The sequence below is a fragment of the Megalobrama amblycephala genome, linkage group LG9, assembly GCF_018812025.1.
Source record: "Megalobrama amblycephala isolate DHTTF-2021 linkage group LG9, ASM1881202v1, whole genome shotgun sequence".
Taxonomy (NCBI): Eukaryota; Metazoa; Chordata; class Actinopteri; order Cypriniformes; family Xenocyprididae; genus Megalobrama; species Megalobrama amblycephala.
In genome coordinates, this window is record NC_063052.1 from 732,047 (window position 1) to 746,986 (window position 14,940).

Below are 14,940 nucleotides of genomic sequence, written 5' to 3' on the forward strand. Positions count from 1 at the left end.
ACATTATCTACTGACCTGTTTAAAGTCGGCATGAAACGGAAGTTGGATGGTAGTGGTTTGCTATTGGTGGATCTCATGTGAGGTTCATGTGAAGAAAAGAGATGTAGGAGAGGAAGTTATTCTGATTCAAGATTGAGGAACATGAATTTAAAACAATAATGACCGATAAATCATTTAGAATAACTGCAGTATTTCATAAAAAGGTGATTTTGTGGGGACTTTAACTTTACCATCATGTTGTGAACGTCATTTTTCTCTCACTCCGTCGCTCTCAGAGCATCTTTTCTACCTCAGAGTCTCTCATTCTCTCACTCCCTCTGTCAGCATTGCTGGGATTTTTCTCAGTGCGTGTTCTTCTCCAGAATGGTCAGCTTTGACGCATTTCTTAGACACAATAGAGGCCTTTTAGGTTGTGAATGTTTCTCTGTGCTCATGTGTGAGCGAACAGCTCGACACCAGCACTTCACTCCACACCGACGACAGACAACATCAACATCCCTCCTTCATGATGACTTCCTTCCCAGACGACACCGAAACAAGTCACGCTACATGACAGATCTAGCTGTTTAATGTCAAACAATGTTACAATGCAAAATAAATGCCTTTCTCATTTTCATGTTCTGACTCACTCTATTAAATGTTGCTTTTGCTGAACTTAAATGTCAGACTTGTTTATGAAGCCTACATAGCTAGATTTTTTAATGTATTTTCTAAGACGATATATAGTGATATATATAGTGTGTGATAGATGGATATATAACAATATATATACAACATTATGTATAGTAGTTTAATGTAGTACTGACACTAAAACTCTGTAAACTTGAAATTTTTCCTACACAGTCAATTTCATTTTGGGTGAACTATGCACAACACATATTGTCACTATCCACGATACAATATTTTTGCATTTTTGTATTGCGATATATTGTGACACGATACATTGTTACACCCCTAATATATAGTGAGTTATATATGGATATAGTGATATACTGTTTATAGTGTGTGATATATGGATGTATAGCAATATATAGTGAGTGATATAGCTATGGATATATAGTAAGTGATTATATATATATATATATTATAAATACCGTTCAAAAGTTTGGGATCGGTAAGATTTTTAATGTTTTTAAAAGAAGTTTCGTCTGCTCACCAAGGCTACATTTATTTAATTAAAAATTCAGTAATAACAGTAATATTGTGAAATATTATTACAATTTAAAATAACTGTTTTCTATTTGAATATATTTTACAAAGTAATTTATTCCTGTGATCAAAGCTGGATTTTCAGCATCATTACTCCAGTCTTCAGTGTCACATGATCCTTCAGAAATCATTCTGATATGATGATCTGCTGCTCAAGAAACATTTATGATTATTATCAATGTTGAAAACTGTTGTGTACTTTTTTTTCAGGATTCCTTGATGAATAGAAAGTTCAAAAGAACAGCATTTATCTGAAAATACAAAGCTTTTGTAACATTTTACACTACTGTTCCAAAGTTTAGGGTGAGTAAGAATTTTTATTTTTTTTTTTTTTTAAAGATATTAAAGAAATTAAAACTTTTATTCAGCAAGGATCCATTAAATCGATCAAAAGTGACAGTAAATACATTTATAATGTTACAAAAGATTCTATTTCAAATAAACACTGTTCTTTTCTTATATTCATCAAATAATCCTGAAAAAATATATATATTGTACACAAATATTTTGTACAATTGTACACATTAAATGTTTCTTGAGCAGTAAATCATCATATTAGAATGATTTCTGAAGGATCATGTGACACTGAAGACTGGAGTAATGATGCTGAAAATTCAGCTTTGATCACAGGAATAAATTACTTTGTAAAATATATTCAAATAGAAAACAGTTATTTTAAATTGTAATAATACGTTACAATATTACAGTTTTTATTTTATTTTTTAATTAAATAAATGTAGCCTTGGTGAGCAGACGAAACTTCTTTTAAAACATTAAAAATATAGTGTGTGATATATGGATATTGATATAGTGTGTGTGATATATGGATATATAGTGTGTGATATATGGATATTGATATATAGTGAGTGATATATGGATATTGATATATAGTGTGTGTGATATATGGATATTGATATATATTGTGTGTGATATATGGATATTGATATATAGTGAGTGATATATGGATATTGATATATAGTGTGTGTGATATATGGATATTGATATATAGTGTGTGATAAATGGATATATAGTGATATATAGTGTGTGATATATGGATATTGATATATATAGTGAGTGATATATGGATATTGATATATAGTGTGTGATATATAGATATTGATATATAGTGTGTGATATATGGATATTGATATAGTGTGTGATATATGGATATTGATATATAGTGTATGTGATATATGGATATTGATATATAGTGTGTGATAAATGGATATATAGTGTGTGATATATGGATATATCACTATTATTCTATTTCAAATAAACACTGTTCTTTTGAACTTTCTATTCATCAAATAATCCTGAAAAAAAATATATATTGTACACAAATATTTTGTACAATTGTACACATTAAATGTTTCTTGAGCAGCAGATCAGCATATTAGAATGATTTCTGAAGGATCATGTGACACTGAAGACTGGAGTAATGATGCTGAAAATTCAGCTTTGCATCACAGGAATAAATTACTTTGTAAAATATATTCAAATAGAAAACAGTTATTTTAAATTGTAATAATATTTTACAATATTACAGTTTTTATTTTATTTTTAATTAAATAAATGTAGCCTTGGTGAGCAGACGAAACTTCTTTTAAAACATTAAAAATCTTACCGATCCCAAACTTTTGAACGGTAGTGTGTGTATATATATATATATATATATATATAGGGAGTGATATATGGATATATAGGGAGTGATATAGCTATGGATATATAGTAAATGATATATGGATATATAACGATATTGAGTGATTTATGGAGATGTCTTTGTTTTGGAGGTGTTTCTTGTTACTTGTTTTGCAATAATGTGGCGTTGTGTAACGATATGTTCTACTTCATGCTGTTATTGCACATTATATTGCTTTGAGGTGACCTTCACCTGTGAAGCGTTCAACCTCGAAACATTTTGGATAGGCACAAAACAATTTAAAAGATATGTCATGGTTTATTAATAGATTTTGAAATTAAATGATTGATTGACGATGATTGATGCTCTAAATGATGCAGTAGTTCAGTATTGAGACACTGTGAAAACATCCGCTCTCATGTTTTTCTTTTGAGTCCAGGTTTTCCACTAGTTTATTAGATGAGAATCACCATATGGTGCGCAAGAGAAGCACTAAAGAAGAAACGTCAGCCCTTGTCTTGTAAAGTCAGACTGTCGGCCTTTGTGCACTTGGTTTCTGTTCTCTCTGAGGGGTGATAGCCAGCAGTCTCAGTTGTTTCTTGATGTTCTTCCAGTCTGTACTTTGCCTTCTGAAAATGGACAAAGCAGAATTTTCCCTACAAACCTTCATTTCGTGTAACGTGTGCCGCTTGGCGGCAGCCTCTGTTTGTTGGATGAAATGAACAGGTTTCATCCTTCCTTTCCCACCTGACAGTTGCTTTGCTCAGTCCTCAGAAAAACAAATGTACAGAATTGATCTGAGAATGTATTTTAAATTCAATTTTTACATTTGAGTTGATTTTAAGTCATTTAGCAAAGATGATACGGAATTGTAATTCAAATGTTAATTTAATGAAGAAGAATTAAAAATGAGTTTCATTCAAGCAACAAAATGGACAATATCATGAAATTGATGATAACCATCACTTATAGAAAGCTGTATTCAATTTAAAGAGTACTGTGTACATCAGATGCTTCACATCTGTGGCTTTAGTGTGGAAACTTACTGAATGTCACCAATAAATTTTACTTTTATGGATCAAAGAACATATAATTTCTCAGAATGCTTTAATTGCGATTAATCCTGCTGTTTCAACTCAGTTCATAAAATGAAATGAAAATAAAATCATGTAAATCCTGATTCTCTGCTGTATCAGAAATATTACACTCTAAAAAAAAAAAGAAAGTTGGTTTGAAAATGGACAAACCCAGCATTTAGGTTGTTTTAACCCAGCGGTTGGGTTTAATGTTTGCCCAACATGCTGGACAGTTTTATTTAACTCAACTATTGTTCAAAAATGACTAGATGTCTGGCTTAAAATGAACCTAAAATAGGTTGGAAATTAAAAATCAGACACATAATTACTAGAGGCAACAATAATAATCAAAATGTGAACATTTATTAATAAGCAATTCAATAAATGTTTATTATTACTAATTATAACATTTATATTTTTAAAAAAATACAGAAATGATCAGATAGCACTACATCCTTAAACATTGCTTGTCCATTTTCAACCCAACTTCGTTTTTTTAACCCAGTGATTGGGTTGTTTTAAATGTTGGCCCAACCTGCCGGGTAGTTTTATTTAAACCAACTATTGTTTAAAAATTACTGTGTTTCTTGTTTAAAATGAACCCAAAATATGTTGGAAATGTTTAATAAATGAACGTTTAGAGTGTAGGATTTGTTTACAAGCAGCTAAATAACACGAGTAAAACGTGAATAATGCCAAAATAAAACGAATTTTACTGTCAACAAAGCCTGAATTAAATGTATTTAAAGGAATAGTAGACCCAGAAATGAAAAATCTGCAGTAATTTAAACTAATGAAAGCTGTTATGACAGTGATGCCAAATTGATCTGATAGAGTATTTACAGTATCACTTTAATGGACTATTTTTGTGGTGCATTTTTGTGATTTCTTGGAGCTTGACGGGCCCATTTCGGTCCATTTTCAATTTATGGAAAACAGCAGCATGAACATTCTACTAAACCTCTCCATTTGTAAATCATACAGGTTAACTTGATGACAGAATTGGTCATTCTTCTATTGTGGAAAACATGCCATTGTTAAATGCTGTTTGGCTTACAGGACTTTAGTTCATTTTAAAAGTCATTGTTTGAGTCTTCAGTTGTACTGTTGGGGGATTTACATTTGGTCTCTAACGATCAGATCACTATGCCAATCAGTTTGAGTCTCTGCAAAACAAATATAAATCTGACCTTCAGTTTTTGCTGTCATAGGTCCCCCACAATCCACTGCAAACTCCCCTGACGCCTGTGTTTACTGTGGCGTCTGTTATTCAGTGTCTGTGAAGCTAAACAGGCCTTTCAACATGGATTCAGCACTGAAACTCACACATAAGGTACAGTCATCAGACGCTGCAGTGTCCCCTCCTCCTCGCTTTCTGCTACTCTACGGTTTGTTGGTCGCGCTCAACAACACCTGCGTAAGAGAGCCTACGTTTGTGTTTAGAAACGCCATTGACTGGTAGTTAAAGTCGAGCTAATGAGTTGAGCTGACGAAACGTTTAATGGACACCGTCTGCGTGATGATGATGTATTAATTGAAAAAATGGTCTCCTCTGCAGAGCTGAAACTGGAAAACATCAGCAACACTTAGTTCTGTTTCCATTCTGAACTATTGGTTTTCAAGCTGTAGTGAGTCTATAGAGAGTTCAACTCTCAAATACTCCAAATCCACAAAATCCTTCTTGTGTGTTTCAAACATCAGTGCAGTTTACTGTATAATAATCATTAAAAGTGTGTCTATTTGAGACCGCATGGAGAATCAGATTTACCTCCCTCGACAAATGAGTGTCAAGTTTCTTTGTGATCATTTTCAGATCTCCTGAAGCACATTGTGAAAACATTTAACATACTCTCCTAAAAATAAAGGTTCTTTATTTATGGAAGCTTGTTTCTGCCACTGAATACAAAGTAAAAAAGGTATAATTGCTACTTTATTTTGCAATTCTGACTTTTTTCCCCCCTCAGAATTGCGAGTTATAAAGTCAGAATTGCAAGTTATAAAGTCAGAATTGCAAGTTATAAAGTCAGAATTGCGTGATATAGTCAGAATTGCGAGATATATAGTCAGAATTGCGAGTTATAAAGTCAGAATTGCGTGATATAGTCAGAATTGCGAGTTATAAAGTCAGAATTGCGAGATATAAAGTCAGAATTGCGAGATATATAGTCAAAATTGCGAGTTATAAAATAAGAATTGCGAGATATAAAGTCGGAATTGCGAGATATATAGTCAGAATTGCGAGTTATAAAATCAGAATTGCGAGATATAAAGTCAGAATTGCGAGATATAAAGTCAGAATTGCGTGATATAGTCAGAATTGCGAGATATAAAGTCAGACTTGCGAGATATAAAGTCAGACTTGCGAGATATAAAGTCAGACTTGCGTGATATAAAGTCAGAATTGCGAGATATAAAGTCAGAATTGCGAGATATAAAGTCAGAATTGCGAGTTATAATGTCAGAATTGCGAGATATAAAGTCAGACTTGCGTGATATAAAGTCAGAATTGCGAGATATAAAGTCAGAATTGCGAGATATAAAGTCAGAATTGCGAGTTATAATGTCAGAATTGCGAGATATAAAGTCAGAATTGCGTGATATAAAGTCAGAATTGCGAGATATAAAGTCAGAATTGCGAGATATAAAGTCAGAATTGCGTGATATAAAGTCAGAATTGCGAGTTATAATGTCAGAATTGCGAGATATAAAGTCAGAATTGCGTGATATAGTCAGAATTGCGAGATATAAAGTCAGAATTGCGAGATATAAAGTCAGAATTGCGAGTTATAATGTCAGAATTGCGAGATATAAAGTCAGAATTGCGTGATATAAAGTCAGAATTGCGAGATATAAAGTCAGAATTGCGAGATATAAAGTCAGAATTGCGTGATATAGTCAGAATTGCGAGATATAAAGTCAGAATTGCGAGATATAAAGTCAGAATTGTGTGATATAGTCAGAATTGCGAGATATAAAGTCAGAATTGCGAGATATAAAGTCAGAATTGCGTGATATAGTCAGAATTGCGAGATATAAAGTCAGACTTGCGAGATATAAAGTCAGAATTGCGTGATATAAAGTCAGAATTGCGAGATATAAAGTCAGAATTGCAAGATATAAAGTCAGAATTGCGAGTTATAATGTCAGAATTGCGAGATATAAAGTCAGACTTGCGTGATATAAAGTCAGAATTGCGTGATATAAAGTCAGAATTGCGAGATATAAAGTCAGAATTGCGAGATATAAAGTCAGAATTGCGAGATATAGTCAGAATTGCGAGATATAAAGTCAGAATTGCGAGATATAAAGTCAGAATTGTGTGATATAGTCAGAATTGCGAGATATAAAGTCAGAATTGCGAGATATAAAGTCAGAATTGCGAGATATAAAGTCAGACTTGCGAGATATAAAGTCAGACTTGCGAGATATAAAGTCAGAATTGTGTGATATAAAGTCAGAATTGTGTGATATAAAGTCAGACTTGCGAGATATAAAGTCAGAATTGTGTGATATAAAGTCAGAATTGTGTGATATAAAGTCAGAATTGCGAGATATAAAGTCAGAATTGCGAGATATAAAGTCAGAATTGCGTGATATAAAGTCAGAATTGCGAGATATAAAGTCAGAATTGCGAGATATAAAGTCAGAATTGCGAGTTATAATGTCAGAATTGCGAGATATAAAGTCAGACTTGCGTGATATAAAGTCAGAATTGCGTGATATAAAGTCAGAATTGCGAGATATAAAGTCAGAATTGCGAGATATAAAGTCAGAATTGCGTGATATAGTCAGAATTGCGAGATATAAAGTCAGAATTGCGAGATATAAAGTCAGAATTGTGTGATATAGTCAGAATTGCGAGATATAAAGTCAGAATTGCGAGATATAAAGTCAGACTTGCGAGATATAAAGTCAGACTTGCGAGATATAAAGTCAGAATTGTGTGATATAAAGTCAGAATTGTGTGATATAAAGTCAGACTTGCGAGATATAAAGTCAGAATTGTGTGATATAAAGTCAGAATTGTGTGATATAAAGTCAGAATTGTGTGATATAAAGTCAGAATTGTGTGATATAAAGTCAGACTTGCGAGATATAAAGTCAGAATTGTGTGATATAAAGTCAGAATTGTGTGATATAAAGTCAGAATTGTGTGATATAAAGTCAGACTTGCGAGATATAAAGTCAGAATTGTGTGATATAAAGTCAGAATTGTGTGATATAAAGTCAGAATTGTGTGATATAAAGTCAGACTTGCGAGATAAAAAGTCAGAATTGTGTGATATAAAGTCAGAATTGTGTGATATAAAGTCAGAATTGTGTGATATAAAGTCAGACTTGCGAGATATAAAGTCAGAATTGTGTGATATAAAGTCAGAATTGTGTGATATAAAGTCAGAATTGTGTGATATAAAGTCAGACTTGCGAGATATAAAGTCAGAATTGTGTGATATAAAGTCAGAATTGTGTGATATAAAGTCAGAATTGTGTGATATAAAGTCAGACTTGCGAGATATAAAGTCAGAATTGTGTGATATAAAGTCAGAATTGTGTGATATAAAGTCAGAATTGTGTGATATAAAGTCAGACTTGCGAGATAAAAAGTCAGAATTGCGAGATATAAAGTCAGAATTGCGAGATATAGATAAGTCACATTTGTGGGTCAGTCTTTATAACTCGCCATTGCAAGTTCATATCTTGCAATCTTCTCTGAGAAAAGTCAGAAATGCAAAATGTGAACTCGCAATTATGAGGAAAAAAAGTCAATATTGTGAGATAAAAAGTCGCATTTAGCCTTTTTTATTTTTTATTTAGTGGCTGAAACAAGCTTCCATATTTATTGGCATTGATGGTTCCATTATGATCCTTTAACATCCTATAATCTTCCCAGTGGAAAAGGTTCTTTAGATTATTAAAATGTTCTTCACACTGAGAATAACATGGTTATTTTAAGAAATGATCACTGAAAGGTTCTTTGGGGAACCAGAAATGGCTCTCCTATGGCATCACTGTGAAAACCCTCTTCTGGAAGCTTCATTTTTAAGAGTTATTTATACAGTATTGTGAGAAATATAAACAGATCAAAACGCTCAAACACACAGATCAATGTTTTAAACATGTCACAGTGGTTTCGCACAGGAACAGCTGAATTATTGCCGATAGTTTTTGGAAAGTGTTGAAACATCTACACCTCTGAACACTGACCGCCATTGAACAACTGACCTTTCTCTCTGTCTGTAGGTGGAAATGAGCATCACTGCGCTGACGTCAGACTCAAATGAAGAAGCTGCCAGTGAGAAAACGCTCAATTGTTTGTTTTACGTGTGGAGTTTCTGCGTATGGGAAAGATGAAGGAGAGAAACTGAGTGAAGAATAGAAAGATGCATGATGGAAGATAGGATAGCTGAAGTCTGGATCTATTTGCAAAGCAGTATTGTTAATGAATTTTTTATATAATTTAAATGAAATGATTAAAAAACGTTCTGAAGTGTTGCAGCATACATAATTATGTGTTTATTTGCCCTTTTGTTCACACAGCTGCAGTTAAAAGATCAACATGTAAATATTGAAAGATGTTTCTGTCCTGAAGCAAACTGAGATGTAATCAGGAACAGGTTCATGTGAGACGACTGGTAATTAATGCACAAATAGGATTTTAAAAGGCCAAGCAATGGAGATGAGTTCAAAGACATAAAACATTCAACTGGTCATTCAAAATATCGAAAAAATCAGATGTTTTCCATCGAAATGATCCGCCCAGCAGGGACCAGTAAAGCACATAGAATTACATCAGAGAAGCGGAGGAGAGGAGAGAGAGGAAACATTCTTAAAGTATGAGGAAATTTTACTGCTCTCCTCCCTCTCTCTTTCTCTCTCTCTCTCTCTCTCTCTCTCTCCTCTTTCTTCCCCCGTCAGTCAGGAGTTTTCCAGAGCCGTGAGGAGCAGCGACTGACAGGACGGGTGTGAGGAAGCATCAGCGGCTCTGCAGGTAAGACCATCAAATAATGCTCACACTTGATATTAACCGTCTGATGCATGCGTTAATCCATCACAAACTTCAGTATTGAAGCTCTTCAGCATCAGAATGTTTTATGAGAGAGTTGCACATCTGTTCACTGCAGCTCGTATTCAAGAGTTGAATTTACACTACGGTTCAAAAGTTTGGGGTCAGTAAGATTTATAATGTTATAAAAAATGTATTTCATATAAATGATCTTTCTATTTATCAAAGAATCCTGAAAAATAAAATGAAAAAAAAAAAACATTGATGATGATCAGTAATGTTTCTTGAGCATCAAATCATCATATCAGAATGATTTCTGAAGGATCATGTGACACTGAAGACTGGAGTAATGATGCTGAAAATTCAGCTTTGATCACAGGATATAAATTATACTTTACTATATATTCACATAGAAAACAGCTGATTTACATTGGAATAATATTTCACAATTTTTACTGTAGTTTTGATAAAATAAATGCAGCTTTGGTGACATTGAAAAATATTATAATATCTTCCTGATTCCAGACTTTTGAATGGCAGTGTACACTCTAAAAATAATTAATGGGACCTGTTGACACTTAAACTTAAATAAATGCATGGTTGCAAGTTAAAAATTGTAATTTATTCTTTTAATTAAACCTTTTAAGTTGCAAATATTATTTTGTAGAGTTCTGTTGACATAATAATGTTGATCATTACATCAAATTAATATCACCTGTAATTTTAGACTTAAATTTCTGCATTAATTAGCTTTTTCTTTTTCTTTTTTTTTTTTTTTTTTAATTGGGTTGTAGTACCTTAATTGTCTTGATAACTTCATAAATTATGCAGTGGATTTCTAGTTCCACACATGCTTTGCATAAGACTGGATGAGGAGAATAAATGTGTTAATTTAAGTGTTTTAAATGATTAGTTCACTTCAGAATTAAAATTTCCTGATAATTTACTCTCCTCCATGTCATCCAAGATGTTCATGTCCTTCTTTCTTCAGTTGGAGAGAAATGAAGGTTTTTGATGAAATCTTTCCAGGATTTTTCTCCATATAGTGGACTTCACTGGGGTTCAACGGGTTGAAGGTCCAAATGTCAGTTTCAGTGCAGCTTCAAAGAGCTCTACATGATCCCAGACGAGGAATAAGAGTCTTATCTAGAGAAACCATCAGCCATTTTCTAAAAAAAGATAAAAATTATATACTTTTTAACCACAAATGCTCATCTTGCACTGCTCTGCGATGCTCCACGCATGACATAATCATGTTGGAAAGGTCACGTGTGATGTAGGTGGAAGTACCGCGGTAGGGCGAAAAACTCCATCTCATTTTCTCCTCCAACTTCAAAATCGTCCGTCATCGTTGTTTTACCTTTTTTTTTTTTTTTTTTTTTTGCAAACACCGTTTGACTTAGTCTTTGACTTCCACTTTGTAAACACTGGATCTGTACTTCCGCCTATGTCACGAGTGACCTTTCCAACATGATTACGTCATGCGTGGAGCATCACAGAGCAGTGCAAGACGAGCATTTGTGGTTAAAAAGTATATAATTTTTATTTTTTTTAGAAAATGTCTGATGGTTTCTCTAGATAAGACTCTTATTCCTCGTCTGGGAACATGTAGAGCTCTTTGAAGCTGCACTGAAACTGACATTTTGACCTTCAACCTTTTGGTCCCCATTGAAGTCCACTATATGGATAAAAACCCTGGAATGTTTTCCTCAAAATCCTTAATTTCTTTTCCACTGAAGACAGAAAGACATGAACATCTTGGATGACATGGAGGAGAGTAAATTATCAGGAAATTTTAATTCAGTAGTCAACTAATCCTTTAATGCTGTTGTGTTTGACATTTAAAAGTTTCTGTAATGTTGAAGTTTTTGTGGTTTTCATTGTGCTGAAGAGTAGATACATGAAGGTAAACACTATTGACTCTATAAGCAATGACTGCGCTAATGACAATAATATCTTATTTGTTCATTAAATATACATGTTAAATAAGTTATGCTAGCATGTGCTGTGATATCTGTTGATTTGAACTGAAATTGATCAGATTAATTGGTTCCAAGTCTCCAACTCTCAACTTAAAAATTTGCCTTAAGCTACAAATTAAGTTACTCTTACTCAGTGTAGCTTGTTGTTTGAATGTAAAGTTGTAACTCAAATAAAATTGATGCAATTTTTTTTTCATTTTTGTATAGCCGACACATTAATTATAGAGTGTATGTTGTCACAAATGGTGGTTTGGCTGTAATATGGTTAAAATGCCTTTTAATGTCGCTGTGCATCAGAGAGTTGCTTGTTGCAGATGCTCTTCTGAGGCTTGGATTGAAGATGTTTTGCTCACAATCACCGTCAGAGCAGGAGTTTTCATCTTGTCAGGGTATGGTGATCATGTGATCTCTGGTTATAACATTTTTATCACCAGAATGTGCAGCGTATTACAGTCCGCCTGTCTCAGTCTAGACTGACAATATGAACTCCGGGGCTTCTGACCTCAGAAGAAAAGACCGGTCGAGAAGAATAACCGTTAGAGATTCTGCGCTCAATTGATGATGACGTTTGTTAATGAAGAGAAATGATGAGATGGGAAGGAAAAATCATCAGGAGCGGCTGAGGGATACAACAGCTGAAATATTCAGTTTTATAGTGTATTTCACAATGCATGCTGTTTCACAGAAGCTGAACCATAAAAACATTAATTTTCTCGACTGTGACGAGAAAAACCTGGAGAAAGTGAATACATGAAGTGATAAAATGTTTACTTGCTTGCTTTGGATAAAACATGTATTTCAATTAATGAACATGATTTAATACCTTTAGTAACAACGCTGTAACAAATTAAGCAATTGTCTGTTTTTGTGAAATCATAATTAGATATGAGCTGCGTTTATAGATGCTCTTTTTAAAAAGATAATTGCATGAATCAATTCGAACCTCACAGCTCGCAATCTTAATATCTGTATGATTTTGACGTGATATTTCCCCTTCAGGTCCACGCGTGTGTTTTTCATCATCAGCACCGTGAGAAAAGACCTGCAGACTGTCCTTTAACTGACCTGCCGCCTGACAACCATCTCTAACTACAGGCAGATGGCATGAAACAAACATTTTTTTATTTAGAAATGATGTTCTTCCTCAGTATTTCTGTCTTGTTTTCCAGCACAAATATCTAAACATTCTTAAATCAAGATACATTTACTGGAGAAGCAAAATATTAAGATATCAAAATGAAGTGAAGTTTGTGTTTAAAACAAGTCTGGAGTCAGAAAAATAAACTTAATTCAAAGGAAAAACAAGATTATTTTTCTGACTCTACTGACAGATTTTTGTTCTCACTTCATTTTCATGATTTTCTCAGTAAACAAGACTTAATATCTTCAGTCATTTTGCTTCTCCAGTAAATGTATCCTCAATGTAAGTATTTGTACTGGAAATACTGAGGAAGAACATCCTTTTTTACAGTGTATGGTATCCAAAACTACATGATTACCAGTTCACATCTAAACAAAAACAGTTCTGATCATGATCACGGTATCTGGGGAAAACATCAAACATCAAACGCTTGTTTTCCCCTTTGTTTCCACAGGTAAAGTCACTGAGAGCAGAACTGGTATTTTCAGCTGTTTTAAATGAATTTTAGCAGGAAAGGATCATGGTGTTTACTTTGCTTGATTTGATCTGGCAGCTTCTGTGTCGCTCCATATTTAAAGTCTTCATGGAATTAAGGTCGACCCTGTTTACTCTCTTAATGCACTTTCCTGCTCTCATTATGTTTCATTCATCAAAAAGAAGTTTGTCTTTGAAATCTTTCATCAAAATCGGCTCAACATTTTTGCCTCAAACCATCCTGAACTTGGAAGTAAAATGGGTTGCACATGCTGTTTTTATGTCGACTTCAGGTGAATGTCTAATATTGAATCCTGCGTGACAACTGAAATTGTGTTTGTGTGAAACAGGTCGGACAGACGCTTGAAGAGAAGAGAAGAGTTCAGCCAACGGTTCATCTGCAAAAACTGAATCTAAATGTTCTGAGTACTATAATAAAATACCTTCTCGTTCACAAACAAAACATCATCTGTTGATTTTGGAGGTGTTCCTCCCTTTAAACATGGCGTTTGTATTGCCTTTCCTCCTCCTGCTTCAACTCTCGATCAAGACGGGAGCTCAGCGCGTCTCCAGTGATCTCAGATCCCAGCCTATTAGAGTTGTTATTTCAGATTCATGTGCGCAGAATGAGGCCAGAGAGAGAGAGATGGACTTGGACCCTGATTCTCCTCTGGTCCTGACCCATCGGATCCGTCTGCTGCCCGGATCAGGCTCAGGTTGTGGTCAGTGCGACGTGGACTTTGCAGCCTTGCGTGAGCGTATTGAAAGACTGGAGAAGGAGGTGTCGGATCTGAGGCAGAAATGTGGAGGTCTGGACGGATGCTGCACCTCCCAGCAGAGCAAAGGTAAAGCCCTTCCTGAATGCCACCAATCCAGACCTTCCCAGGCTCTCATAAGCTTCTCATAGTCAAGAAATCCAAAACAATGCCTATCCTGACTAATCCTAAAGGATCCTTATGGGAGATATTCAGCTCTAATCAAATGAGATCCTACTAGATCAGGGGTTCAAAGATGCGGCCCACAACGGTGTCCAATCTGGTCCGGGGGATGATTTGATTTGGAACAAAAATAGAAAATAGAGATATACGGGTGAAACAGCTATAAATTGGAAATGTCATTTTTGTGGGAATATCACAAAGGACGTTAACACAGGCCAGACGGGGCACGCTGAAGACGGACACAAAAAGCAGAACATTATGGAAGCTTGTTTTTCGCCACTAAATAAATGATAAAAAGTAATTGCGACTTTTTATCACACAATTCTGACTTTATAACTCGCAGATATGACTCTTTTCTAAGAATTGCATGATATAAACTCGCAATTGCATCTTATAAAGTCAGAATTGTGAGATATAAACAATTCTGAGAAAAAAGTCATAATTGCAAGATGTATATCACACAATTCTGATTTTATA

The 14,940-nt window shown here is 34.2% G+C and overlaps 2 protein-coding genes across 3 annotated transcripts in view; both read left to right on the forward strand.

Annotated features, from left to right (window-relative positions):
- LOC125274679 (fucolectin-5-like) overlaps positions 1 to 14,940 on the forward strand; it is an 82,681-nt gene that overhangs the window by 21,066 nt on the left and 46,675 nt on the right. The window lies entirely within an intron of this gene.
- LOC125274674 (tenascin) overlaps positions 9,781 to 14,940 on the forward strand; it is a 40,829-nt gene continuing 35,669 nt past the window's right edge. For both annotated transcript variants that reach the window (XM_048201067.1, XM_048201068.1), the window contains exons 1-2: positions 9,781 to 9,913; positions 13,876 to 14,370. In XM_048201067.1, the coding sequence (XP_048057024.1) occupies positions 14,028 to 14,370 (343 nt within the window). In that variant the 5' untranslated portion in view covers positions 9,781 to 9,913; positions 13,876 to 14,027. The remainder of the gene's footprint in view (positions 9,914 to 13,875; positions 14,371 to 14,940) is intronic.